The sequence below is a fragment of the Equus przewalskii genome, chromosome 20, assembly GCF_037783145.1.
Source record: "Equus przewalskii isolate Varuska chromosome 20, EquPr2, whole genome shotgun sequence".
Lineage (NCBI taxonomy): Eukaryota > Metazoa > Chordata > Mammalia > Perissodactyla > Equidae > Equus > Equus przewalskii.
Genome location: NC_091850.1, coordinates 7,782,535 through 7,810,346, shown reverse-complemented (window position 1 = coordinate 7,810,346; position 27,812 = coordinate 7,782,535). Strand labels below are relative to the sequence as shown.

The following is a 27,812-nucleotide window of genomic DNA, read 5'->3' as shown; positions in this document are numbered from 1 at the left end:
CAGCCTTGGAACTCAGAACTATCTCATCATCATTATTAATCCAACTCCCCACCCCCCAAGTCAGATAACCTGGGCGCAAGAATTTATCTTACTTTATCCTCAAGATTCTCATTTATGAAACAAGGATTATTACATTTGATCCTTCTTTTAGGAGGTTATATTCAGGAATAAATCATAAAAATCCAAAGAAATACTTATTGTTCCACTTTAACACCAAATAATGATAGTCTGTTTGGTACTGATAAAGAGAAGGACAAGTGAAGAATTTTATGCAATAATACCATATCCCATCTGTGTAGCGCTTTATTCAAAAGCTATGTAACTGCTATCACTGATTCTGATTCTCTTGACAAATCTACTAGATGTTGAGGGAGCAGACAGGTCCACCTAATAGACTTAGAAATTAAGATACAGACCCGCTGAATGATATGCCCAGGATCACTTTATTTGATTCATCAATTCAATTCAACAAATATTTATTGAGAACCTACCATGTGTCAGGCACTTTTCTAGACACTTTGGATATACCAATGAATAAAACAGAAAAGATCCCTGACCTCTTGGGGTTCACATTCTAGTGGGGGATGGAGAGGTAGACAATAAACAATAAATAATAAAATGCAGGACAGGGAGAAGAGGATAGGAGTGTGATGAGCAGAGCAGGGAAGCAGGCTGCAGATTAATAGAGTGCTCAGGGTAAGTCTCATTCAAAAAACAGATCTGACAAAGACTTGAAGGAGATGGAGGTGTTACCCTTATCCAGGGGAAAAGCATTCCAGGCAGAGAAAACAACTAGAAAAAAGCCCTTGGGCAAAAGGATTTGGTGCATTCAGAGTGAGGAAGCTAATTTACTAAAGCCAAATGAGAAAGGAGAAGAGTCTGTGAAACATACATCACAGAAGTCCAAATTATATAGATCCCTTACACAGTGACTAAGTAACATGAGGAGTCACTGCAAGATTTTGAGTGAAGAAATGATAGAATCTGACCTACTCTTTTAAAAGATCACAGGCCTCTGTGTTGAGAACAGTCAATGAAGCAGCAAGAATAGAAGCAGAAAGACCAGTTAGGGCTATCACAGGAAAAGAGATGAGAAATACTTAGTTCTGTCCAGGGCTGATATCAGTGGAGGTGGGAAGAAGAGGTCAGACTCTAAATCTATTTTGAAATTACAGCTAACAGAATTTACTGAACGACTAGATGCAGAGTCTGAAAGAGCCCAGAATGACGCCAAAGTTTTTGGCCTGAACAACTGAAAAACTGGAGTTGCCATCAACTGAGATGGGGAAGTTTTGGATAGAACAGATTTTGGGTGGGAGGATCAGGAGTTCAGTCTTGGAAATGTTCCATTTGAGATGCCTACTAGACATACAAGTGGAGATATCTAGTAGGCTAGATAGGAGGATATAGAAGCCTGGAGTTGAGAAGAAAGGTCTTGGCTGAGGGTATACATTTGAGAAATATCAACATATAAATACAGGATATTTAAGCCAAGAAGCTGAATGATACCACCAGAAAAAGTGAGTGTCGATAATGAAAAGAAGATCAAGCACTGGACCCTGGGCACTCCACATCAGGGAAAGAAGAGGACCCAACAAAGGAGACAGAGAAGGAGCAAACAATGAGATAAGAAGAAAACTAAGACAGTATGAGGTACCCTGGAAGCCATGGGAATAAAGCATGTGGGATGAGGGGGAGAGGGGAGTGATCACCAGCTTCATCAGTGGCAGCTAAGTCGTCAGATCAAGGCTGAGAACTGACCATGGAACTCAACAACACAGAAATCACTGGTGACCTTGATGAGAACGGTAGGTATGGAAAGATGGAGGCGAAGGCCTGGCTGGAGTGCGTTTAAGAAAGAACAGGAGAGGAAATGGAGAAAGCAAGTATTGACAACGCTTTCAAAGAGTTTTCTGGCAAAAGGGAGGCAAAAAAAGTGGGCAGTTCGGGGAGGGGTTGGGGGAGTATGGCAACAGTAATTAATTGTTGTTTTTGCTTTTTTAAGAAGAGAAAAATAATGGAAGGTTTATATTCTGATGGAAATGATCCAGTAGAGAGTGAAAATTTGCTGATGTAAAATGAGGAGGGTAGAATAGCCAGAGTGCTCTCATGGAGGAGGTGAGACAGCATGGGATCCAGAATGCTGGCAGAGTGGTTCCATTTATAAAGGGCAATGGATAATTCATCTATGAGGTCTTAGTTCAGCCTGCTATGACAGAATACCACAGACTGGGTGGCTTACAAACAACAGAAATTTATTTCTCATAGTTCTGGAGGCTAGGAAGTCCAGGATCAAGGCACCAGCAGATTCGATGTCTGGTGAGGACCTGCTTTCTGGTTCACAGCTGGTGCCTTCTTGCTGTCCTCAAATGGTGGAAGGAGAGAGGGAGCTCTCTGGAGTCTCTTTTATGAGGGCACAAGTCCCAATCTTAAGGGTCCCACCTCCTACTACCATCACATTTGGCATTAGGTTTCAACATATAAGTTTTGGGAGGACACAAATATTTAATCCATAGTATATGGTAATAGACAGGCAAGCAGGCAGAGTACGTGGGTAAGATGCTGGTGGGTGGGTAGATGGGGCCAGAGGAGTCTGTGGAAATTGTTTTCTTAGTACTTCATTTTTCTTGGTGGAACAGGAAGCACGGTCATCAACTAAAAATGAGTACAGAGGGAGAAGGTTTGGGAGTTTGAGAAGACATCAGAAAGTATTCCAGGAGAGAAAAAATATGAATGAACTTAGAACAGACAGTGTGATTGCCAGGCAGCATTAAAGCTCTGCTTGAGGCTTGTGGTCATGAATTCAAAGCGGGTCCAGTCAGCAAAGCCGTGTGTTTTGCTCTACCTACACACAGCCAATGGTTATAGGCACAGAGTAGGTGGAGAGCTGGATTTAAACAAGGTTGGGTTTCTATGAAAGGGAGAGATGTACAAGGGCATGATTATAATGATCAACCATGGAATTTAAGATGGGTAAGAAGAGGGATGTGAAAAGGTTAAGGGATCAACAGACTGGAGGTATTGGCAGGGTCAAAGAACTGTTGGGGTAGGGACCTAGAAGGAGTGAGCTGGAAAGACAGGCAGTAGTGTTGAGGAAGTAAAATGTTGAAGACAGAGATTCTGGAGGGGATGCAGTTTGGGTAATGACAAGGTCTAGGAAAGAGTTTCTCAACCTCAGCAGTACTGAGATTTTGGACTGGACCATTTTCTGTTGTTGGGGGCCATCTTGTGCACTGTAGTATGTTGAGCAGCATCCGTGGACTCTACTCACTAGATGCCAGTAATACCAGCCACCAGTTGTGATAATCAAAAATATCTCCAGACATTTCCAAGAATTAAGACAGGAGTGCTGCTAGAGAAAGTGACAGTGAGCAGGAGCCACCATAGTCAAAACATGAAAAAGATGTCAGCAGATGACAACAATTAGGAGGAGTGGGTGACACAATCTGAAGACAAGGCTCAAAGCTGATAACACGCACAGCTTCACCACAGTGGTAAAGCTGGGACTACAACTTAGGTTCCTTTCCTAGGGCTTTCTTAAATGTCTAGAAGGTGGGCAGACATCTCCACACGATTTCATATTCAATTAAATTAGACTCACAGAGTCAAAAATAGGGGTCGGTCAAAAACAATTGGCACCATTTCTGACTGCCATATATAACAAACAGCTAAAGGCACATATTTTTGGCTGAATTGGTATTCTAAAAATCCTAAAAATAGGACATAACATCCTGGTTTTTTAAAAACTCTCAATTTTCTTTTTAGCCTTTAAAAGTATGTATACTGCCTTTGATTAGGAAAGAAAGATATTTTGTTAAATAATCGCATTTATCTGTTGGCTACAGAGCAACCATAACCAACATTTTCCTTAGATAACCAATCACCTTTATCTTCACATAGTCTAGCCAACAAGGAGGACAAAAATACCTTGATATTAAATGGACTGATTGCAATGTTCCCCAACTGTGTGTCACCTGATCCTCTCACTGCCACCTGAAAAGACATCATCTCACCAGACTGCAAGCAGATTTAGAGCAAATGCCCAATTTTCATTCCCATCTCCTAAAAGCACATTCACAAGGGAGGTGCTTGTGGAAACTAGCAGATGTGTCCCTTTATAGGAGAAAGAGCTTCGAGACGGGAAATTCAAATTGTACTGTTATTCATTAAATTCTCCCAAATGCACTGTCTCGTTGCAATAATTAAGTCTTTAGGCCACAAGGAAGCCTGGCTCATTGAACCTCCACAAGTCCATCTTCAGAATTCTATCTTGTTAGGATTACACTAGATTTAAATTTTATAATGCATAAACATGAGGCAGAAAAGATGGTGTCAAGGAAACAGGTGATGCGATCATCCAAGTCTGCTCAACTTTACAGATTACAGAGACTAACATTTAAAGTCCATGTAAAACAAGGGTGAAATCCTCTCATTTCAAGGCCCCCAATAGGAAGCTATTAGTGAGATAATTATTAGACTTTTACACGGTGCTTTTATAATAACTAAGGTATTCTTATTTATTGATGCTTTCCTATTGAAAGAAGAGACAAGAAGAACTTCAGCGTAAGAACCAGGACTTAAATCTCAACTTTGCCACATATTAGCTGTGTTATGTTACTTAATCTATCTGGTTTCATTTATTTATCTTTTAAATGGGGATAACACTAACTTAACAGTCACTGTGAAGAGAAAATTCCCTACAATATGAATAGCCATAGTTCTAACACATAATAGTTGCTCAATAAATGAACAATAGCCCTCTTATCTTGTTGTTAACTAAAACAAAACAAGCCTCAAAGAATGGAAACGTGATAATCTTATAGTTAGGTCTCTCTTTTTGAAAGATCAACAAAATATTCTGATTTTATCATAAGAGATCATAAAGTCAGGTTTATAGCTATTTCGGTCCTTGTAATTATAACGCAAATGAACATAAAGAAGAGGTGCCTACCTTCCAAACTTTCTTGTTCATCCGAAGTATAAGCATCCATCTGACTTTGTTCCCGTAAGAAACGAATAACTGCATAAACTAGGTGCTTGATAGATGACATTTTAAAAGCTTAAACACTCTTCCTTGATAAGAAAAAGCAAAACACTGAACTAAGTTATTTTAAAGAATCACTCAGAAAGATTATAAATAACAGGAGTGATAAATTACATTAAAAGTTAAAAAACAACAAAAGCTTGTATTACCTTCACTCCATTCTGTTTTTTGGAGTCAGAAGGACGTGAAGTACTGTTACGGTAATGTATGACATATTTTCATTTATACCCAGTAGTATTAGATTATGTTAAAATTTGCAAAAGTAAAAATTTTCTCAAAACATGTACAACATAAGCTTAGACTCTCAGTGACTATCTCGCTCTATCTTAATAGTACATATGGTATAAATACAGATAAGGACGGGGTATAGATACAAATGTAGAAATCCCCAAAAGGCCTCAGTACTAAGTTAAGGAAGATTTGATACTGCTGACTCAGAAGCTGATCCACGCTGAATATCCTCCTCTATTTCATGAGATTTTTAAAAATATGTATGCATAATTTACACTCCACGTACTCTTATAGGCTGAGACAGTTATTTGATGAGGAAATACATTAATAAAAGGTTCTTCGACCATTGAGTGTCATTCTTAATAAAAATGGCATTTCTCTTTAATCAACAGACATGTCAGGAAATCATTGCCTAAGTCGATGGATACTACAACCCGCCAGTGCTCTTCTGCAGTAGCCATGCTCCCGTGGACGAGCTGGAAGCTCCCCGGTCATGTTCATTCACACGGAATACTATCGCATCCAAACAGTGGCGCAGGGCCAGCCGGCATTAACGGCTTATTTCCGCTAAATCGCATCTTCCATCTGCTCCCCAGGTTCCCTAATTCAAAGCCAGGGTGTGGTACCCGCCGCTAGGATGTTTATTGTGTTTGCTTATTTGAAAGGCGAGCTTAGCCTCTAGGCCATGGGGTAGCAAGTTCTAAATAAGGCCTCAGGGCAGAAGGTGAAAAAAGAATGGGGGAAAAAGGGGTGCGGAAGGAAATGGAGATGTCCAACCTCCTCCACACTGCTCCACCTTCCTCTCCCCAGAGCGCATCGACCTCCTTCTCCCTCCCTTTGGTACCCGGGCCCCGCCTCGGCCCTGACAGGTATTGCTGCGGACGCACGGTGCAGGCCCCGTGCCGGGCGGTGGGAGACGCACCCTTTCCAGAGAGAAGCCCCTTACCAGACAAGAGGACGCGAGACGGTGGCAGCAGGCCCGCGGGCGTCCGTAAGCCTGCCCGCCCACTGGTCCTCAAGGCTGGAGCCCGGCTCCGGATCGCAGCGCAGCCAGCGGTCGCCCAAACTTCCCCGGTCCCCGGCCGCCGCAGCCCCTCAGCCTACCCGGCTGCGCGCTCGGCTCGCGGCCGCTGGGTCTCTCCGGCGCCGCCCCCGGGGCGGGGCTGAAGCGGGCGCCGGCGTGGGGCTGCCGCACGTGGGAGGCCGCGGGCCCGGCCGCCGCCGCTGTCGCCTCCTCCGCCAGGCTGCCTCCCGGCTCCCGGGCGCCCCGCCTCCTCCACCCCCGAACGGGCAGACGACGCGCCCGCCGCCGCCGCCTCTGCGCTCCCATGATCGCCCAGTGCCTTTCGGCTGTGCGAGGCCTTCACAGGTACCCCCCGTGCGCGGGTTAACCTTGGCCGCGGGTAGGGCCGGGTCTTCGGCCCGGTCAGTGCAGGTCGCCCCGGCGCAACCTTTCCCGACCGCACCCCTACGGCGCTCCTGGGACCCTCCCTCCCCGCCGCCCGCATGGTCTACCCGCAGGGACACCTGGCGCGGGAACTTGGGGCCACCTTTCCCTCCTGCGCTCCCTCGGGAGGGCATCCATTCCCCTTTGTTTGGGACTGCCTCAGCTGCAGTCAGCGAGACGGGTCACAGGCCCGACCCGAAAGGAATGCGGAAAGATGGTCCGGATAAGAAAATTATTTGACTTTCATCCCCGTCCAGACCTACAGACTTGTCATTAAAAGTGCCACAGCTGTAGACTCAGGAATAACAATTCTCTTTTGCCCCTTATGCACATTATTAGCATACAAATCGTTTAACATCCACACAAGATGAAACCGCTATGGTTTTGCAGCTTATTTCGTCCATGCTTTCTAATTTCCCTTTTATTTACCTTCTCCGCATAAAACATTCGGCCTCTTGCCGGGGCAAATTAACTTGGCCCCAAATGGAAGAAATTATTGCCTGGACACGGTTTGGGGAGCCTCAGCTGCTGTTTTGGATTGCTTCCTGGCTCCCTAACCACACCCCTCTGCAACAGACCAGTAGCAAGATGGTGAGAGAATTAAATTCTTTGCACGGATACACTGGATGGAGTGGTTTTCAGAAACAATGCTGCCACCACCCTCGTTCCCAAATCTAGCCTTGAATTGTAAATCCGAATGAAGCTCCAACAGAAAAGAGGAAATGTGCGCTTCTTGCTGGGTCCTTATAAAACTACTTTGGGACATATCAGTATTTAAGCTTCCTAACAGTTTTCTATTGTGCGTTGCCACGCGTCTGTGTGGGGCTTTGTGTTGCTCAGTCCTCGTAGTTATGGTGCATCCGGGGACGGTAGTAATTATAAGGCGTTAATGTGATGATTTTGACCATATTTGAGACTGTCCTTTTAGTCTGCAGGCTGCAAGTGATATAACTGTCAAATGAAGCTATACCAACAAGTGAAAATCTTAACATGAGGCAGGTGTGAGAAGGGAGAATAAATTTCGTGTAAGACAGCAGTTCTCAAACTTTTTAGTCTCAGGACCCCTTTACCTCTCAAAAATTACTGAGGACCTAAGAGCTTTTGTTTATGGGGGTTCTAGCTTTCCATATTTACTGTGTTAGAAATGAAAACTGGGAGATTTTTTAAGTATTTATTAGTTTATTTAAAAAACAGTGATAAACTCATTACACGCATAAATAAAATTTTTAATGAAAAATAACTATTTTCCAAACTCCTCCCCCTCCAAAAACAGTGAGAAGAGTGGCAATGTATTTTTTTTCAGTTTTTTTTTATTGTGGTAAAATACACATATCATAAAATTTACCATTTTAATCATTTTTAAGCACACAATTTAGTGGCATTAAGTATATTTGCATGTTGTGTAACCATTACCATTATCCATCTGCAGAACTTCTTTCATCACCCCAAACCAAAACTCTGTACCCATTAAAATATCTCATTATCCCCTCTCCCAGTCCCTGGTAACTACTATTTTTTCTGTCTCTTTGAATTTGACTATTTCAGGCACCCCCTACAAGTAGAATCATACAATTTTTGTTCTTTTGTGACTGGTGTATTTCACTCTGCATAATGTTTTTAAGGTTTATCCATGTTGTAGCATGTGTCAGAATTTCCTTCCTTTTTAAGGCTGAATTATATTCCACTGTATGGATATACCGAATTTTGTTTGGCCATTCATCCATCCATGGACATCTGGGTTGTTTCCACCTTTTGGCTGTTTTGAATAATGCTGCTGTGATCATTGGTGGGCACATATCTGTTTGAGTATCTGCTTTCAATTTTTAGGGATATCTACCTAGAAGTGGAGGTACTGGATCATATGGTAATTCTATGTGTAATGTTTTGAGGAACCACCATACTGTTTTCCACAGCAGCTGTAACATTTTACATTCCCATCAGCAGTGCACAAGGGTTCCAGTTTCTCCACATCTTCACCAACACCTGTTTTCTGGTTTTGTTTTTTTATAAAAACTCCTAGCAGTGGCATTGTTTCGCACTTTTGCAAAGTAAGTGTGTGACTTAATAGAAGATAGCTGGATTCTTGCATCTGCTTGTGCATTTAATCTGTTACAGTGTTTTGTTTTGATTTAAGAAGATAAAGAAAATCTCACCTCTCACTCATATGTAGTTGGAAAAGAAGTATTTTATCAGCTTTTTTTTTTTAGAAAATCTTGGCTATTCTTTAGTATCACATCGAAGTTTAACAAGTGTTAGTTTCTTAAAGGTTAGTGGCAGTGTGAAATATGAAACTATCAATGTACTTTTCTTGCTCTGTTACATTTAAATCCATGGGTCTGTCTTATACTTTGAATGGATCTTGTAATTTCAAACATTGGTCATTTGGAAAACCCTGGTTGACTGTGTTATACAGATTTTCCTCATGTTGACACATATCATTATATAGTATCAAACAATCATATTTCTTAATATCATCATCCATCTCATCATAAAAGTCTTCAAGTATTAGGAAGCTGGCAAACTCAGGGTGGAAGATACAATTTTTCAAAATTTGAATTTTCATTAGAAAGCTGAAATTTTATCATTGGTAACAAATACTATTAGTTGTTTTTCTTGAACTGATGGCTCACTTTGTTACATTTTTGAGAGAATTTCTGCCAAATAGTTAAGTCTGAATAACCATAGTTTGTCATTTTTTTCAAGTACAAATGATGTTTCATGAAAAAGGAGCTATTTCAGCTCACAATTCAATCAGTTGCACAAGTGCTTTTGATTTGGATGACCAGATTCTCTGGACAACTGTTGTGCTCAGGTGTGCAGCAGGAGTGCGTTATGCATACTTTGCCACGCATATATATTCAATGATTCAGGTTTAATAAAATTAATAATTTTTACTGTTTCATCAAGGGCATCCTAAAGTGAAATTGACATTGTTTTTAGCATGAAGAATATAATGACGGCTAGGACGGTTCGGTGCCACTGCCTGTATTTGTTATAAGGTGCCAACAATTTTATCTGCCATTGCTTTTCACCATCAGTGCAAATGTTGACCAAGGGAAAAAGGTGAATAAAGTCTTAGTAGTATTATGAAATAATACTTCACAGACTTCTTGAAATGGTCTCAAGGAGCCTTCCCCATACCACCACCCCCAAGGATTGCAGACCACATTTTGAGAACCACTGATACGTGTTATTCAAATTCTTTGTTTATGCATGGAGGAAAATAAATATGTAAAAAGCCATATAATCATTACCTTGTTAGAAACTGCAAATCTACCATAAATATATCAACTATTTTGTTATTTAAGGGCATATATCGCTGTAAATCACATATATAGTAGTAGTCATTAACCTAGGGCACTTGTGAGTGACTTAGTCACAGAATCTGCATCCTTTGTTTCAAAATCCGTATCCTCCAAAAGGAGTCCATACTAGACATCATGGAAGGCCCTCTCTGTTCTCTTCATATATTTTTTCTGTTTTTTCTGATACTTGAGAGTTGATTTTAGTAGTAAAAGAGTAACTAGGTTTTTGCCTCACTGACTTATGATTTCTCTTGGGGTTTCCAGTTGGCAGAGTTGCTATTTCCCCTTCGCAAAGCTAGCTTGGCAGCCAGGATCATTGATGGGAAGTATTAAGCCAATTTCTTGGGAATAAGTGGACCCGGAATCTGAAGGTTGGATTGTACTTGCTGTTCAACTAACCTTGTGACCTTAAGTAAATCACTTGATCTCCCTGGAGTTTCTTCTTTTGTAAAATGAAAAGGACTAGACTAAATGATATCTAAGGTTTCTTTCAACTCTTGTTGCCGTAGAAATTAAACCAGGAGAATTTCCCCTCTTACCTCAGCCAGACTGCACAACATGTGAGCCAAGCAAAATCTAATGTAGATTATAGAGTGAGGGATAGATGGCATGGTCAAAAAAACAAATGAGAAAGATGATTCAACAGTATTTAGTCCAAATTTTGGCTGTAATAGCCCTAGTTTCCTTTTTCAATTAAAAAAAAATGCTTGGTTTTTAAAATGATGACAGCAATGCATCTTCATTATAGAAAACTTAAAAAATATTGACAAGCAAAAGAAAATATTCACAATTCACTCATCCAGAAAAACCAAGTAACAACTTCCAAAATCTTTTCTACATGTAGACTTCTTTTTACAAATATAAGGTTATGCCATACTTATTATAATTTTTATGTAATATAAACACCCTTCCATAATATAAACAGCTACAATGTAGTCCATTTGAGGGATATATGACAATTAATCCCTACTTTTGGACATGTCAACTATTTCCACTTCATGCTATGAGTAACAGTGCTTAGATAGACATTCCTGGTGTTAATCTTTTTCCAAATCTTTAATTCTTTCCTTAGCATAAATTCTTAGCAATGGAATTTGTACATCAAAGGGCATGCATAGCTTCCAGGCCTTTGGTACTTACTATCATATTCTCCAAAAAGCTTCTACCAAATTATACTCTTACCAGCAAAGTATGTAAATGCTAGTTTCCTATACCTTTACCAACACTGAGCATTTTAATTTTTTTTTTATCCTCACCAATTTGATAAGTGGAATATGTTTTTTGAGTTTTTATTTGGTGAGTATAATTCCTTAACAAAAATTCAGGACTTGTGATCTAGAGAGCAAAATGCTGTTAGTTTTCTGATGTGAAAACTTATTCATGTGGGAAGTCTTAGAAAGTCAGACAAATTAAACTACAGTCCTTCATAAGTTTAATAATATTTATGTATCTGACTGTAATTAAATGAAGTTGAAATTGCCTCCCCAAATCCAGTAAATAGAAACCCCCAAATTTTAGGACAATGGTACAAGAAAAATAGTTTGACTAATAAAGAAAAGGTTTTAAGTTACAAGTATCAAAGGCTAGACTGAGATTATCTGTAAAAATGGATTTTAAAAGTTCTAAAGGAGGATTTTTAAAAAATTGTTCTTTACCCCTGGTTTTGGACGGAAACATCCCAGTACTTTCTCAACTTAAGTATTATTACCTCTTTGGTAAGACACAGCACAGGGGCTGGCCTGGTGGCGCAGCAGTTAAGTGTGCATGTTCCACTTCTGGGGCCCAGGGTTCGCCAGTTCGGATCCCGGGTGTGGACATGGCACCGTGTGGCAAGCCATGCTGTGGCAGGCATCCCACATATAAAGTAGAAGAAGACGGGCACGGATGTGAGCTCAGGGCCAGTCTTCCTCAGCAAAAAGAGGAGGATTGGCAGATGTTAGCTCAGGGCTAATCTTCCTCAAAAAAAAAAAAAGATATAGCACAGAACTTCCATGGGGAGAAGCACCTAGATTAAATATGCAAGCCAAGGAAATTGATGTTTATTGGGTGCATATGCATATGGCAAGCTCTGTGTTAGAAAGGCATGTTCTGTAGTTGTTCAGCCTTGACTAGATGAGGCTCTAGTCTGGCAAGGTGTAACATGGAGAAATACAAATTATTTATTTAAAAGAGAAGTAGATGAATGATATTAGATTCCACCTACCAACTGGACAGTTCCTTTTGGAGGTCTCATATTCAGTCACTTTTTCATTTTATAAATATTTATTGAGCACCTGTTATGTTATTGTTTGTTTAATCTCAATATCACCTTATCCTAAACTAAATTTACAACATTTCCTTATAAATCTGCTCATTTTGCCATTGTTCTCTGTCCCAGTGAACATCACCAGTTACCCAAGTCAAAAGACTGGGACCTGTTTCTGGCCTTTTTCTTTATTTCTACCTTTTCCATCAACTACCAGGTCTTCAATTTTCTTCTCTTTTCTCTATTCACATTTCCACTGCTATAATCCAAATCCTTATCACGGGTCCCAGCCTTACTTTTTGCTTCCTACTAATATACTTTCCTGACGAAAACAGAGATCTTTGTGAAATGCAAAAGTGACGTGTCACTCTTCAGTTTAAAATTCTTCTTTGGTTTGCCCTTAACCTTAGGATAAAATCAAAACTCTTTCATCTGGCTTATAAATCCCTATACAGTCTGACCACTACTTGGCTCTCCCAGCTTCTCCTCTCACTCCGTGGACTCAGTGTTTCAGCCAGAGAGTTCACGTCCTCATCTCCTGGCCTTAAACTAGCATACGCTGATCCCTTATTTAGAACATTCTCTTCTCCTACCTTTCCACAGCCTGCCTACTATTTGTCATTCATCTTAAAAGTTATTATGAGGGGCTGGCCTCGTGGTTAAGTTCAGAGGGCTCAGCTTCAGTGGCCTGGGTTCGTGGTTTTAGATCCCAGCTGTGGACCTATAGCACTCGTCAAGCCTTGCTGTGGCGACGACCCTCATAAAAATAGAGGAAGATAGGCACAGATGTTAGCTCAGGGCCACTCTTCCTGAAGCAAAAAAAAAAAAGAGGAAGGTTGGCAACAGGTGTTAGCTCAGGGCCAATCTTCCTCACCTCCCCCAAAAAAAGTTATTATGATATATTATATGCAAAAAGTATTATATATGTATAATATATAGTTAAAAGAATGAAAAAGGGCATCTGTATATCTAAAAGGATATTTCTAGTACCTTTGAAGTCTCTTGTGTGCCCCTCTCCAACCGTATACCTTCTCCTCATCCAAGAGATAACCACTCTCTTGAATTTACATTTATTGTCCTCTTGCTTTTGTTTATGATGTTACCACAAACCTGTTTCCCTAAACAACATATGGTTTGGTTTCACGTGATGAAACTAGTTTCCTGTGTCTATGGTTCATTTATACTGTGGTAAGATCTTTCGTTGTGTGACCATTGCAAAATTTATTATCCTTTTTCTTGTCAATGAGTATTGGGTTGTTACCAGTTATTTGCTGTTATGAGAAATATTGCTGTGAATATTCTTGTAATTTCTCCTGATGTGTATGTGCAAGGGTATAGACCTAAGAAAGAAACCAGCAGGTTTTGGGATGTATACATTCTCAACTTTACCAAATGATGTCCAATTCTCTTTTAAAGTGATAATGCTAATTTACTCCCTCTCCTTGTGTGGTGTTCATGAGTAGCCATTGATCCTCCATCCTCAGCAACTCTTGGTGTCAGACTATTTGCCAATCTGATGCTTGTAAAATGGTATCTCTTGGTTTTTGTATGTACTGCCATGTTTACTAATGAGTTTGAGCATGTTCTGTTTTTTTTTGTTGTTTTTTGAGGAAGATTAGCCCTGAGCTAACTACTGCCGATCCTCCTCTTTTTGCTGAGGAAGACTGGCCCTGAGCTAACACCCATGCCCATCTTCCTCTACTTTATACTTGGGACGCCTACCACAGCATGGCTTTTGCCAAGCAGCGCCATGTCCACTCCCGGGACCTGAACCAGCAAACCCCTGTCCTCGAAGAAGCGGAGTGTGTGAATTTAACCGTTGCGCCTCCGGGATGGCCCCCAAGCATGTTCTTATGATTATTTGCTATTTGTGTTTCATGCCTGTTTGTGTCTTCTCTCTGTTTTCCTATTGGGTTATTTTTTCATATTGAATTTAAGCACTCTTTATATATTCTAGATAAATTTCGTTTGATTTCCCTTCAAAAAACGTATTTCTAGTGTATTTTATCTATGCCAGCCACTGAGCTAAACTCTGAAATACAGCTGTGGACGAGACAGAAATTCTCGCTGCCTCCATGGGTTCATGCCCTCCCGCTATTCAGGGAGTCAGAGAATAATCAGACAAATCTCTAAAATAGTTAGATTGTGATAAGTGCTGTCAATGTCATCTTCGCTTGCAGTTCCTCAGGGTGAACTTTGACTCCCACTAAATGTGGTCCCCCTGAATACTGTAAGTGCTTCCATTGCATGGACATTACTATTAATAGTGTTTGTCTTCCCCACTTAGCTGGGAAGTTTTCTGAGATCAGGAGCCTGTTTTTTGTTGTTGTGCACTTCTGTATCTCCAACACTTAACATGGTGGTGTTCACATAGTAGATGCTTAATAAATGAATTTATTGAATGGATGGATGAAAAGATGTCATCAGTGAAAATAACTGAAAATTCAGCATTCATTGCTCATGTCTAAGGAGTATAGGCCTAGGTTAGGCATTTTGATATTGATAATGACAGGTATAACTTTCAGTAGAGACTAAACCTTTCAAACCCTATATGAAATAGCTCATTGCAAATTTCCTTATGCAAAAAAAAAAAAAAAAGTTGCCAGGGAGAATTACTATGTCTAAGTATTAACTTAGACCTAATTGTATGATAAAAAATTACAAAGTAGAGTAATATGCAGTAGGAAGCTAACTTAACCAACAGATACATAGAAATTTTGAGTGTACACTGGGTGGGTGTGAGGCAGAAGAAAAGCCGTACATTAACAGAATGATTGTCATGTTCCCTTGTCATCGCTGGGGGCATTCAAACAATAACTTGGTGCCTTACAGACCCAGTTGGTGAATCTGTACACTCATAGTCTAGTTAATGAATACTCTGGGAACAAAGAACATTCTAAATATGTCAACCTGGATATGGAAGAAATTAAAGGAGGTGCCAATCTCTGAAGTAGTGGGTCAGAAGCAGCCAAGCTGAGAAAGAACAGAAGGCAGACTTCTCATGAGTGGGCCTGAAGTCAGCGTAGGGCAGGGAAGCCAGATTCCCTGGGCTTTTATGACTTGAGACTGGGGAAACACATAATCCTGAGAGAAGCAGGAATACTTGTTGGTCAGACCCTGAAGGTAATGACATGCAGCTTGCCCTACCTGGTGAAAAAGTACCCAGGAGACCCCAGAGAAGCCGTGATGCTGGATTCACATCCTGGAACGCATCACGTGCCTGCTCTGTTAGATCTAGGGCCTATAAATGCTATAAGTGCTATAAGTACTATATTCCACAACTCTACAGAAGTAGCTACAGGGGAGTAAAAATAAGAAAAACTTCCTTGGAATGGCAAAAAGGATCCAAGCCTACTCAGTAAGGTGTATAAAAGCTCATCAAACGTGTTTTTAATGAGTTTGGAAAATTGTAAAGTTACAGAAATGGTGGGTAGTAGAATGTGCCTGATTGAAAGCTATGTATCAGTTCCAAATCTTCATTCACTTGTGCCACAAATATTAAAGTACCATTACCGCATGCCAGGGACTGTGCTAGCTACCACGAGGACAGATGTGTAAAGCAAACTTAGATCTTATTTGCAAGGCACTGAGGTTGCTATTACTTGTTTGTTGAAATTTATTTTATACTCCCCTCTTTACCAAAATTAATTTGTGATTGCTTACCTAAAAAGTACACTTTAAGATTAATAAAATAAAGGGAAAAGAATATTAGGCAAAAATTAGAAGGAACATTAAGGTCGGCCTGGTTTTAATTGGGTCCAGAGTTTTACTCTGAGCTTTCAGGCAATCAGGGCACAGGGAAAACACATTCTTAAGAATTATCGGGAATAGAGTGTTTCCTGGTACTGTTTGTGAGATAAAGTTATCATGTAGATGCATTGTATATGGGGAAACTGAGTAAATGCAGTGCATAGTAGCCTCAAGAATACTTGTATAATAAATGCATAAGTAGACTTTATAAGGGCTGTTTTTTATTTTGACGTTTCTTAAAAGGCCAGGGCAATGCAGCCTCGATGATAAAGCACATACAGAAATCGTTAGAATACAAGGTAGAAGGTGATAAGTACCACAGAGAGTAATGGAGAAATTGATATGGGAGTTCCGGGAAGGAAGGGATTACTTCCAGGACAAAAGGAAGGAGTGAAGCCATAACTGGCCCTTGAACATGTGAGGATAAGGGGAGAATGTTCTCTTCTCCACAGACTTACTTACAGAATTTAGAATTAGCCACATTGAGTAAGTTGAGTGTCCAAGGCAAACATGCTAAAAACTAATGAAGTGACTCCAAGAAAGAGAATGTGCTACAGCTTAAACTTATCTAATGCTCTGTGTGAATTGTATCTCAATAAAGCTGGAAAAAAACAAAGCTCAGTGTATGGAGATTTACAACAACAACAACAACAACAAAAGGGAATGTGCAGGGGCCAGCCCCGTGGCTGAGTGGTTGGGTTTGTGTGCTCCACTTCAGTGGCGCTGGGTTCATTGGTTGAGATCCTGGGCACAGACCTACGCACCACTCATCAAGCCATGCTGTGGTGGCATCCCACGTAGAAGAACTAGAATGACCTACAACTAGGATATACAACTATGGGGAGGGAAAAAAACAAGGACGATTGGCAACAGATGTTATCTTAGGGCCAATCTTCCTCACAAAAAGAAAAGAAAGAGGGAATGTGCAAACCACATGGCTTTGGAGGCAGACAAATGCTTGTGTAATTTTACTAAGCCTCAATTTCTTCAACCGTGAAATAGAGGTAACATTAACTACCTCTCATAATTTTTGTAAGGATTGCAGGAACTAATGTATCTGAAAAATGTCTAGCACAGAGCTGGATACCAAGTAGGTACATAGTAACTTATAATTTCCTCCCTTCCATTCAAGATAGAAAAAAGTAGTCTTAAGGAAATGGATAATTAAGAACTGACTATATGTGGATATTGAAAGTCACAAATGCATTGTCAGTGACTGGGGGAGAATATAGATGATCTATTGATCAAAATTTGCAGGTGACTCTAAGTAAAGGTAAAAAATTGAAGTTCCAGAGGATCTGAACTCACTAGAACACCATTCTAGTAAGGAGAGTCTTAGTAGTAGTCAATATGAAGTCCTGTGTTTAAACCAAATGAATGAGAGCAGGATGATGTAAGAGCAGCGCATGGGAGAAACTTACAGCCTTGTTTCCAGGTTCAGTTATGAGTTAGCAGATTGAAGTGGCTGCTAAAGAACAGAGAGGAAAGAATCACTAATCAGATGACACTTTAAGTCTTGGGTGTCAGTTGCCAAATCCAATGGATACTTTCCAGTCCTGCTTTGCAAACATTTACATATCTCCACATAACATTTACACTGTTGGCCACACGTTCTTTCTTGACTTCCAGAGAGACAAATTCCTAATTTTCCTCTACTGTGAGCATTCCTCAGATTTCTTTCAAGCTTCCTTTCCCTGACACCTGCCCCTCTAGTGCTTGGTTTTTCTCAAGTTTCTTTTCTCAACTTCTACCATAAATCTCTCTTCTGTTTCCTTTCCTTGAGCCTATGTACATACTGAATTCTCTTCTACACACACCCTCCTGTCTGGAATATTCCCTCAATCCAGCTAGTATGCCATTTCCCTATTTTTCCAGACTCCCTCACTGTGCTTATCTACATAGTGCCCTTAGATGTCCCAGTCCATTCTAAGAATTGTACATCTGAAGACATCTGTATCTGTGTCTCCCACCCAGAGCCCTTGTGTAGTCTCCAGGTTCATGCATCCAACTGCCACATCACTGCATTTCCGCACCTGGCTTATCTCACAAGCACTCAAAACTTAACGTGTCTGAAACTCACCTAGTAATATTTCCCCAAACCTGACCTTGCTCTTGCATTTTCTATTTGCAATGGTAAATTTGCTGTGTTTCAGCAGTAGTGTTGCCATCCATTCTCTCACCTAAACTAAAATCTACGCCATCCTGTCTTTCACAAAGTCCTGCCAATTTTACCTCTTGAATATTTTTTGAATCCATTGTTTTCTCCCCCACTCCTACTACCACTTTTAATTCTAATTGTTCATCTGGATTATTGAAGTCTTCTACCTGGTCTCCTTTGCTTCCCAAAATTGACTTCTGCACTTCCCACCGTTACCAGAGTGCCTAGCTAAATACAAACCTCGCCCACTCACTCAAGGCTTCCCATTACCTATGGACAAAGCTTAAGCTCTCTAGCATGAAATACAAAACCCACGGAATCTTGCCTATCAACCTCTCCAGGCTCATCTCACTCTAATTCCCATTTTTAACTTCCAGATTGCTGTAATTCCTGGAATACCCATCGCAGTGGTTGAAAATGGGCCTTTGCTCTTCTGTTCACTATTCCAGGCTTGTTTTTATGCTTCTTCACACATCTCCCCACTCCTTTCCTGGGTAGTTCCTATTCATGCCCCCTCTCCAGGAAGCTTTTTCTGACTCCCCAGTCTGAGTTCAGTATTGTTCCTCTATCCAACTATAGCATCTTGTATGTAACTCTAATTGCATTTACAACACTGCATTGCCATTTTCAGTGTCTGGTAACATAAGTGATCAATAAGTATTTGCTAAATTAATTCTAATGTGTTTGTCTGCCATACTAGCCAGTAAGTTTCTTGAGGCCTTATTCACTTATTCATCTTACATCTTTAGCAACTAGCTCTGTGCTCACTTTCTCCTGAGCACCAAATGCCTACAACACATCTCCACTTGGATATTTTACTGGCATTACAAACTCAGTTTAAAACTGAATGCATGTAAAGCTCCTATTTCCCCCAACCCGCACCCCACCATCCCCCCCAAAAAAGAAAAAGAAGCATTCTAATCTGCTTCTCCTCCTGAATCCTCTAGCTGTCACTCATATCCATGCAAAGTGGACATGTAGTCATCATCTTAGACTCCCCCCTCCTCCCACCAAGCCTCTTGGGGGCTGCTGTAGGAAGTAGAATCAGTCTAGGGTGACCTCCCGTTATGAAACGATGTTACTCTATTGGTTACCGGCAGCTTGGCTTATGTAAAATAGTATAACATTTTTAGGTTAAAAGAGGCAGCTTAGTGAATAGTTAAGATTTCAGGCTCTGGAATAAAATTGCCTGGCTCACATCCTGTATCTGCCGCTTACTTAGCTGTGTGACTTTGAAGTGATTAACTCAACCTTTCTCTGCCTCGGTTTCTTCGTCTGCAGGGTGAGGATTAAATGTGATAATGTGTAGAAAACCCTTAGCACAGTGCAAGGACATAATAATACTTCATAAGTAAATGACCTTGTATTCTATTCAAGTGGGTGCTTTCCTTTGCTTTCAATGTGGCTTCCAAACCTAAAGGACCTCAGATGGTAATTATTCATCTTTCATCTTTGTTAGGAAATTTTTAAAAACCTGCCTTTTAGCTTTTATTGGTGAGGAAACTCTCTTCTCTGCTTTAAAGAGTAGCCTTTTGATATATAGGAGGTCAAAGAATTTGCAATCATTTTTATCATCTTGAGGCAAAATTTGCTAAGTACGTAAAGTACTATAGAAATACAAGGTGTTATCATTATTTTCCTTTCTCCAATAGGTCTGTTGCTTTACTTATTCTCAAATATGTAAATGGCAGTTGGCTTTTAGGGGTTGCTGTGCCAGGCCAACAGGAGAATTGGGACATGGCAGGGGTCGACACACAGCTGCATGGGCCATGCCCTCTGATTATGTCTCTGCCTGTCTCTCAACAAGGGTGGGAGAGAATAAAGACAAGTAGCAGCGAGTAGCAGACACTGACGAGGTGTTAGGTTAGTAGCTGAGGGCAACTTGAAAAGAGTGGCAGACCTCCCAAAGTAATTGGTGTGATTGGTGATAGAGTTAGTATTTAACAGCATTGACTCTGGAGCAAGACCGCCTGGGTTACTAGGCATTTCTAGTTGTGTGACCTTGGGTAAGTTATTTAACCTCTCTGTGCCTCAGTTTCATCATCTCTAAAAATGGAGGTAATAATAGAGTCTATGTCACAGTGTTGTTGGAAAGGTTAAATGAGTTAGTTTTTGTAAAGCACTTAGAACAGTGTCTGCTATATAAATATTTGACATAGTGCTTATTATTGATGACGGTGATAGTGGTGGGTGGCAGGGGCCAAGCAGCACCTAGAGGCTTACTCATAACCAGACGAAGTAGCCTGCCAGCCATCTGACAGCTGTGGTCAGAGTTGTCAGCCTCAAATTTTAAATGTACGAGGAAGCAGCATCTCTTGACTCTTCTCTAATAATTTGTTTATAATGTAACATTCACTCTTATCTGCAATAGAGTAAAATGCTGAAGCACGGGGCTTAGTTATTACTCATGACTCAACATCACTGGGCTTCATTCTAAATGAAAGGATTTGAACTAGCTGATTTCTCAGACCCCTTCCAGCTGTGAATCTATGAATCTTCATTTACTGGTCAAATATATTTATTGTTACCTATGGTCTCGTTTCCCCATGGTGTTTGCTCTGTTGATTATCCCTTTTAATATGCTTGTCAGCATGAGTGTTGTTTAATGTTGAATTCATATGTTTTTCAGACCATGTCTAAATTTGGAATAGCTACTAGAGCTAGGCACATGACCAATTATTAATTTTTTTAACTTTTTATTATGTAAGTTTTCAATCATAAACAAAGGTCAAGAAGTTAGCATAGTGAACCTCCCCATCACCAGCCTTCAAAATTGTCGGCTCATGGGGCTGGCCCTGTGGCTGAGGGGTTAAGTTCACATGCTCCACTCCCATGGCCCAGGCTTTCGCTGGTTCGGATCCTGAGTGTGGATCTACGCACTGCTCATCAGGCCATGCTGAGGCAGCATCCCACATAGAAGAACTAGAATGACTTACAACTAGGATGTACAACTATGTACTGGGGCTTTGGGGAGAGAAAAGAAAAGAGGAAGATTGGTAAGAGATGTTAGCTCAGGGCCAATCTTCCTCAAAAAAAAAAAAAAATTGTCAGCTCATGGCCAATCTTTGTTCATATAACTCTCCTTCCTCCAATTATTTTGAAACATATGCCCAGCATTATATTACTTTAACCATAAGTGTTTCAGCATATAGCTCTAAGAGATAAAAAATTTTTTTGAAAATACATAATCACAATATTGTTGTCATATGTAAAAACAATAAATACCTATTGCAACCAGTCTTTAAAAAGAAAAGCAAACTAGTTATTGGCTAGGCTGAGGATGAGGTTTTAGGCATCATCATTCACTCAAAATGTCCATGTGTAGATGACCGTGACCACCCCCACCCTCTAAAAAAAAGCCTAAATATTAAATAATGAAAAGAGAAGTCTCTCTCCTGAGTAATTTACTCAGGATTTCAATTCTGAAAACTATGCCCCAAACACCAATTAAATGTGCCAGAAGCAATTTGTTCAGCCTCCTAGAGAAAAATAAAAGTGGAGTGTCTTTTTTTGAGTTGTGGTTTTCCATGTGTGTGGGTAGGCTCTTTACTGATGAATTATTAAGGAAGTCTTAATTTCATTTGTGATGCAGCACTTGATTGTAGATGCTCTGTGGTCTCAGGTGGCTTTACTTAAAGCCAGTTAAAGGATTTAAGAAGAGAAATCTTTTCATGTTCTTTTATAACAAATTTATTTAAAACCTGTAATTTTTTTTTTTTTTTTAGGAAGATTAGCCCTGAGCTAACATCTGCCACAAATCCTCCTCTTTTTGCTGAGGAAGACTGGCCCTGAGCTAACATTAGTGCCCATCTTCCTCCGCTTTGTGTGTGGCACGCCTGCCACAGCATAGCTTGATAAGTAGTACGTAGGTCTGCACCCAGGATCTGAACCGGCGAACCCCAGGCTGCCTAAGCAGAATGCACTAACTTAACTGCTACTCCACCAGGCTGGCCCCAAAACCTGTAATTATTAAACCATTTGTCCTATACACAGAAAAACAGGAGAAAGTCAATTAGACTATTATCTTCTGTTTCTTGTTTTTCAGAACCTGAGATTTTTCTATTTAATTCTTATAGCTTTGTAATATGAATCCTTTCTTGAAATTCTGTTTGTCAAGAGTAGAAATATTAAGAAATATTTCTACTGCCACACACTTCTTTATATGATCTTAAGCAATTTCTAATATCTTTTTATTTTTATTCCTGTTTCTAGGAAAAGATGACTTCGAAGAGTCCCGTTTATTTACAATGAAATTTAGAAACAACAACTTATTTGCGTTACATTCCAAAATCTAAAAATAAGATTGCCTTTTTGTCTTTTTTTAAATGGGTCTCTAACATTTTAAGAAAGAATTGAAAGTAAATCGTTATTCATTCCTAGGGGAACTTTTGTGTAAAATAATTAGTTCTACTTTTAAGCCTTACTGATACAGGACGTTGTATACAGCTGAGGTTGTGTGTGGCACTGTTTCCAAAACAAGTAACATATTTTCACTATATAAGACCAAGATTGAACCATTATAGTTGCACTGGTCATTTTAGTCATCAAATTTAAATGCTCCTTTTGTGAGTATAAAAAAAGGGCAGTACGATGAAAGAAAACAGATAATGCTTTTGGCTCTTTCAGACACTGGAGGCTACTCAGAAAAAAGTCCACTGGAATGTCTCCATGTTTAGGGTAGTTTTGCTCTGTATTCAACACATTTGTACCTGAGTTTGTGATGTACGTTTTTGTGAGTGGCTGTTTACGGGAAGTGTGCTGTGTTACCTTGGTAAGAACACTTTGAAAGTTCAATGTTTTCTTAAAGGTTTTTCTAGAGCTGCTAAGCATTTTCTGCCCAATCTAAAAAATTACTTTCCTATACCAGCAGGTGGAAGCAAGAGCAGTTGAATGGCAGTACTTTGCTTTCCAAGTATACTGGCGTGTTCTGTAGATAATCTCTCCATGACTCAAAGTATCTTTATGATATATCCCTCACTTAATTACTTTTCTTCAACAGCTTTATTGTCTCAACACCTTCTCTTGATTGCTTTATCACCTTATTTTCTTGGTGTCTTGGGCTGAACTCAGTAGTCATTCTAGGAAACACTAATTTAGATTTTTCGTCACTTTTCTACACTCATTGATTCAACAGCTACAACATATATGCTGTGTGCTGACATATTCTTCCGCAGTTGCCAAGAAATACAAAGGTGACTAAGACATGGACTATGTTCTCAAAGAGATCACATCCTAGTGGACTTAGAAGGAGAATGTCTCCTTCGTTCCTCCTGTGACCTGGGAGCAGATCAATCAGCCTTCCTGATATCTCCAACCAGTCCATGGCTGGCATTCAGTATTCACACAGGTTTTAATTCATTCAACAAATATTTACAGAGTACCAGGCACCGTCTAGGGGCTTAATTTATAAACTTATGGGGTTTTTTTTCCTTACAGGTAAAAAAAAAAAAAAAGACCAAAACAGTCTTCAGGAGAAGTATCTTGATTTTTAAATTTTTCAGTACAGATTGTTATAGAGCAAGTAACCAATTGGCATATAGACCTAAAACATTGCACTTAAGGCATTTAGAAGTTAGAAGTAGCCATTGTGAGTAACATTTCCTGGAATACACTTAGAAGACCTTCCGCAGATGCTAGTTGAAATAAAATAAAAGTATGATACTCTAGATCAATAATAATCATAAAATATTTTATGTGAAGGATATAAAAGAAAGAGAACGAAGTTCTGAAGGGGTGTGTATGTTTGTGTAGAGTGAGAGATATAGAAGAACCTCCCCAAGGCGGTTACTTACTTTGTCCTATAAATTCCCCATCACTTTATTCATTTAGAATTTGCTGCCCGATATTCTCATCTGTCTCTATGTCTCTTCCTCACAAGTCTGTAAGCTCCTAGAGGGCAATAACTGTGTCTTATTCATCTTTGTAACCTCAGTAAATATTTACTGAAAGAATGACTGAATCAACTAATTTACTTCATAGGAAACCCCTTTATAATGGGCCTTTTTTGGGTAATATAATCTGCAATGTAGGCATAATCACAGATAATGGTAACAAGTCAATATCTCTTATCTGCGAAATCACCCTAAAATCAAGAACGAGCATTTGTTAAATAGAAAGTTTTCTTAGAGTGCCTCAACTGAAACTCGTGTGCAAGAAAAGGAGATTGTTTGTTTGCCTGCATACTTTGAGAACGTGTTTGCTACTTCCTAGGAGTGCACTTTGTCACGTGGTTTACTGATGACTTAAGAACAGTTCATCAAAGGGCTCTGGAAGAGAAGGAGGCTTGGGTGCCAAGGGGAGCCATCAGGTTGTCCCAGTTTGAGTGGTTTCACTCTTTGGAAATGGGTGACTAAAAGCTGCCCGTGCCTACATAGCCTGTTTTTCAGAGCTGGATGAAAGCTTAAGTGGGGCACTCCTCCACAGGCCTTGCAGCAATCCTTCAGGGAGTGGTATAGATAACAGATCTGACAAGTGATGTCAGTGTGTATGCTTTAGCTACTTATTCTCTTTCCATTATAAGCAGGGTGGAAGATCGGGGAGGTGCAGTTGGTGAGAAATCGATGTTTTCGTTTTATAGGATGCTGCAACCTGAGTATAACATAGCAGTTAAGAGTATGGGCTCTGTAGTACAGGCCTGTGGTCAGTCACACTTGCTGTGTGACTCTGAGCAAGCTACTTTACCTCTGTGTGCCCGGTAAAATTGAGTTAATAATACTGCCTCTTGGCTTCTTGGGAGGATTAAATAAGAAAATGTGTGTAAACTCTTGGTGTAGTGCCTGGCACATTAACAGGCTCTTAAGAAATATTAGGGGTAATGATGACACGCATCACTCACATGTGTGACAAGTTTCTAACATCGGTGCCCAGGAGAAGAGTAGTAAATTGAGATTGGGAATTCATGAGAAAGATCAAATTTTGAACATGTTGCATTTAAGACGTCTGTGGGTCTAGAGCTCCAGCTAGAGATCTGGATGGAATCATGGGAAACACCAACTTTTTTGAATGGGTACAGGTAAAGAAGGCAGCAAAGGAGACTGAGAAGAAATGGTCAGAAAAGTGAAAGGACTAGGAAAGAGGAAAAATGACTTTTGCCCCAGCACTTGTAGTGGAATAATGTGGAAGAATTAGTGATAGGCAAGGAAGTGGAGAAAGTAAGTGGGAAATTTGTGGGGTTCAAAAACTGAAGACCATAGGCTGGTGGACACATCTTTCTTTAAAACTAAGAAAGAAGGTGGGAAAGGGTAGAGATATAAATACATTTATCATACTTAATTATATTTCCTGTAAACTCAGAAACCAAGCTAGAATGGTCTTTCTAGATATTAATTCTACTAAAGAACATCAAAAGTTAACTATTTCTGGACATTAATTCTAGTAAAGGACACCAAAAGTAACAATTTTGGCTGAGAGTGTGAGTCTCTGTATACTCGTAAAAGTTGACTTACTTACCTAACATTTTGTTCATAAAACAGTTCCATCCATCCTAAGCCAAATTAAAAGGTCCTTAGGCACTGGGCCAGTGGTGCAGTGGTTAAGTTCCCACGCTCTGCTTCAGGGCTCTGGGATTCACAGGTGTAGTGCTAGGTTCACAGACCTAGCACCGCTTGTCAGGCCATGCTGGGGGGGGCATCTCACATAAAATAGAGGAAGATTGGCAACAGACGTTAGCTCTGAGCCACTCTTCCTCACCCAAAAAAAAAAAGGGTCCTTAAATGAAAAGCTGTTGTCTGCAACCCTAGTGACTCAAATATCAGAATCTTACCTTTGTTACAGGGCGATAAGTACCCAAACTGGAGGCCTCAGTAACTGTGGAGCACTACTGAATCTGATGCCCCAGTGCAGCAGTCCATTCAGAAGAAAAATTATTGGCAACATTCAGGATGCTTGAGTATCCAATATATGTCATTATAGCTACTCTGCATCATCTTCACTACTTGCAGATTGGGGCTTTATATAATGCTCCATGGAAGCTAAACACTCTCAGATGGAACTACATGTCTAGTAGGCATATAGATAATAAAAGAAAAGTATTAAACAAATAAGCTAAAGTATAATTTTTTGGGTAAACTTGTCACTGTTAACATATGCATACACCACAAACTACGTTAGGTTCAGAGTCTACAAATATCACTAAAACCCAGTCTCTGCTCAAAGATTATGAGAGACACAGCCAGGTAAGTAGGTGAGTACCATGCAGTATGATACGTGCTTTGCTTAGTGGACGTTTTGGGTACTGAAGGAGCACAGAAGAAGAGTTCCTCAAACAGCTGGAGGTAGTCAAAGAATGTCTGAGAAGATGAAGTCTGAGCTGAGATCCAAAAGATAAGTAAGAGATGAAAGAGATGTTGCTCAGATGAGGGGAAGGAAAGCTGTTCTAGGCACAGGGAAAAACGCTGCAAAGGCCTGAAGAGAACATAACAATTTGAAGGAGATGTGAAAGTGGTTCGTTATGCCTAGAGCATAGACTTGAGGGCAAAAGGGTGGCACTGAGAAAGCCAGAGAGATAGTTAGGGGCAGATTGGGAAGGGACTGGTATGTTTAGTTAAGTAGCTTGAACTTGATTCTGAACTCAGTGAAGCCAGAACTTGTTCCTGAAACATGCCACTGGAGGGGAGTGGCATGATCAGATTTACATTTTAGGAAGATTACTCTGCAGGCAATCTGGAGAACAGATTAGAAAGTGTCCAGAAAGTCTCCTGGGTTTCTGACCCGAGCAACTGAGTCAATCCTGGTGGTCTTCACTGAGATGAGGAATACAGGAAGAGGACAGGCTGGGTTCTGGGGTGAGGAAGATGGTCAGTTTAATTTTAGACATACTGGATTTAAGGCGACCATTGACATCTAAGTGGAGCTGTCCAACAGGTGTTAGATAGACAGGTCTAAAACTCAGGAGATTTGGGCTAGAGATACAGATTTGGAAGCCTGTAGTTAAGGATAGCATATGTAGCCACACACGTGGACCAGAATACCCCAGGAAAAGTGTGCAAAATGAAAAGAGGAAAAAAGAGGGTATAGGACTGAATCCTAAGGAATCCTAAGGAAGGGAATAAAAAAGAAGCAGATGGTAGAAATTCTAAAGATACAGCCAGAGACATCGAATGGAAAGAGGAATCATTATCACAGATGCTAAGGGAGGGAAAAGTTCCGAAAAAGAGGGAGCTAAAAAAGGAAGGAGTGAGTAACACTGTCAAATATCACAAAAAGTCAAGACAGGTAGGTACTGAAGAATGTCAGGTGGCTTTTTAGTATTGGGGGTCCTGGTGATAGCAGTTTCCATTTTTTATGAAACCAGGGCCCAGATTGAAGTGGGTTGAAGAGTATATGAGTGATGAGGACATGAAGATGGCAGGGCTGGCCGGACCACTCTGAAAAATCTTGGGGTTGCAGGGAAGGGGAGAAATAGAGGGTGGGTTTCTCTGATCAAGGGAGGTTTTGTTTTGTTTTACTTAGTTGAGAAAACTTAAGCACTCAAGCTGTATGTGTGTATAAAGAGGCAGTACAAATGAGACATTTAAGATTCTACTAGGGGCCAGCACAGTGGCGTAGCAGTTAAGTTCGTACCCTCTGCTTCGGCAGCCCGGGGTTCGCCGGTTCCAATCCGGGGCATGGACCTAGCACTGCTTATCAAGCCA

General features: G+C 40.4%; 2 protein-coding genes across 7 annotated transcripts in view; one reads left to right on the top strand and one right to left on the bottom strand.

The window, feature by feature from the left end:
* Positions 1–6,521, bottom strand: part of SGTB (small glutamine rich tetratricopeptide repeat co-chaperone beta) — a 51,453-nt gene extending 44,932 nt beyond the window's left edge. For 2 of the 6 annotated variants that reach the window (XM_070587449.1, XM_070587448.1), the window contains exons 1-2: positions 6,222–6,429; positions 4,952–5,073 (exon numbers count right to left, since the gene is read on the bottom strand). Coding sequence is in view for 5 of the 6 variants with exons in the window: in XM_070587448.1 (XP_070443549.1) it covers positions 4,952–5,051 (100 nt within the window). In the remaining variant the exon portion in view is untranslated. Of the gene's footprint in view, positions 1–4,951; positions 5,074–6,221 lie in introns of all 6 variants that reach the window. The other 4 variants (XM_070587444.1, XM_070587446.1, XM_070587445.1 and 1 more) reach the window with 4 other exon arrangements.
* NLN (neurolysin) overlaps positions 6,430–27,812 on the top strand; it is a 90,790-nt gene continuing 69,407 nt past the window's right edge. Inside the window, exon 1 of the mRNA XM_008543765.2 lies at positions 6,430–6,644. Within this exon, the coding sequence (XP_008541987.2) occupies positions 6,604–6,644 (41 nt within the window). The 5' untranslated portion in view covers positions 6,430–6,603. The remainder of the gene's footprint in view (positions 6,645–27,812) is intronic.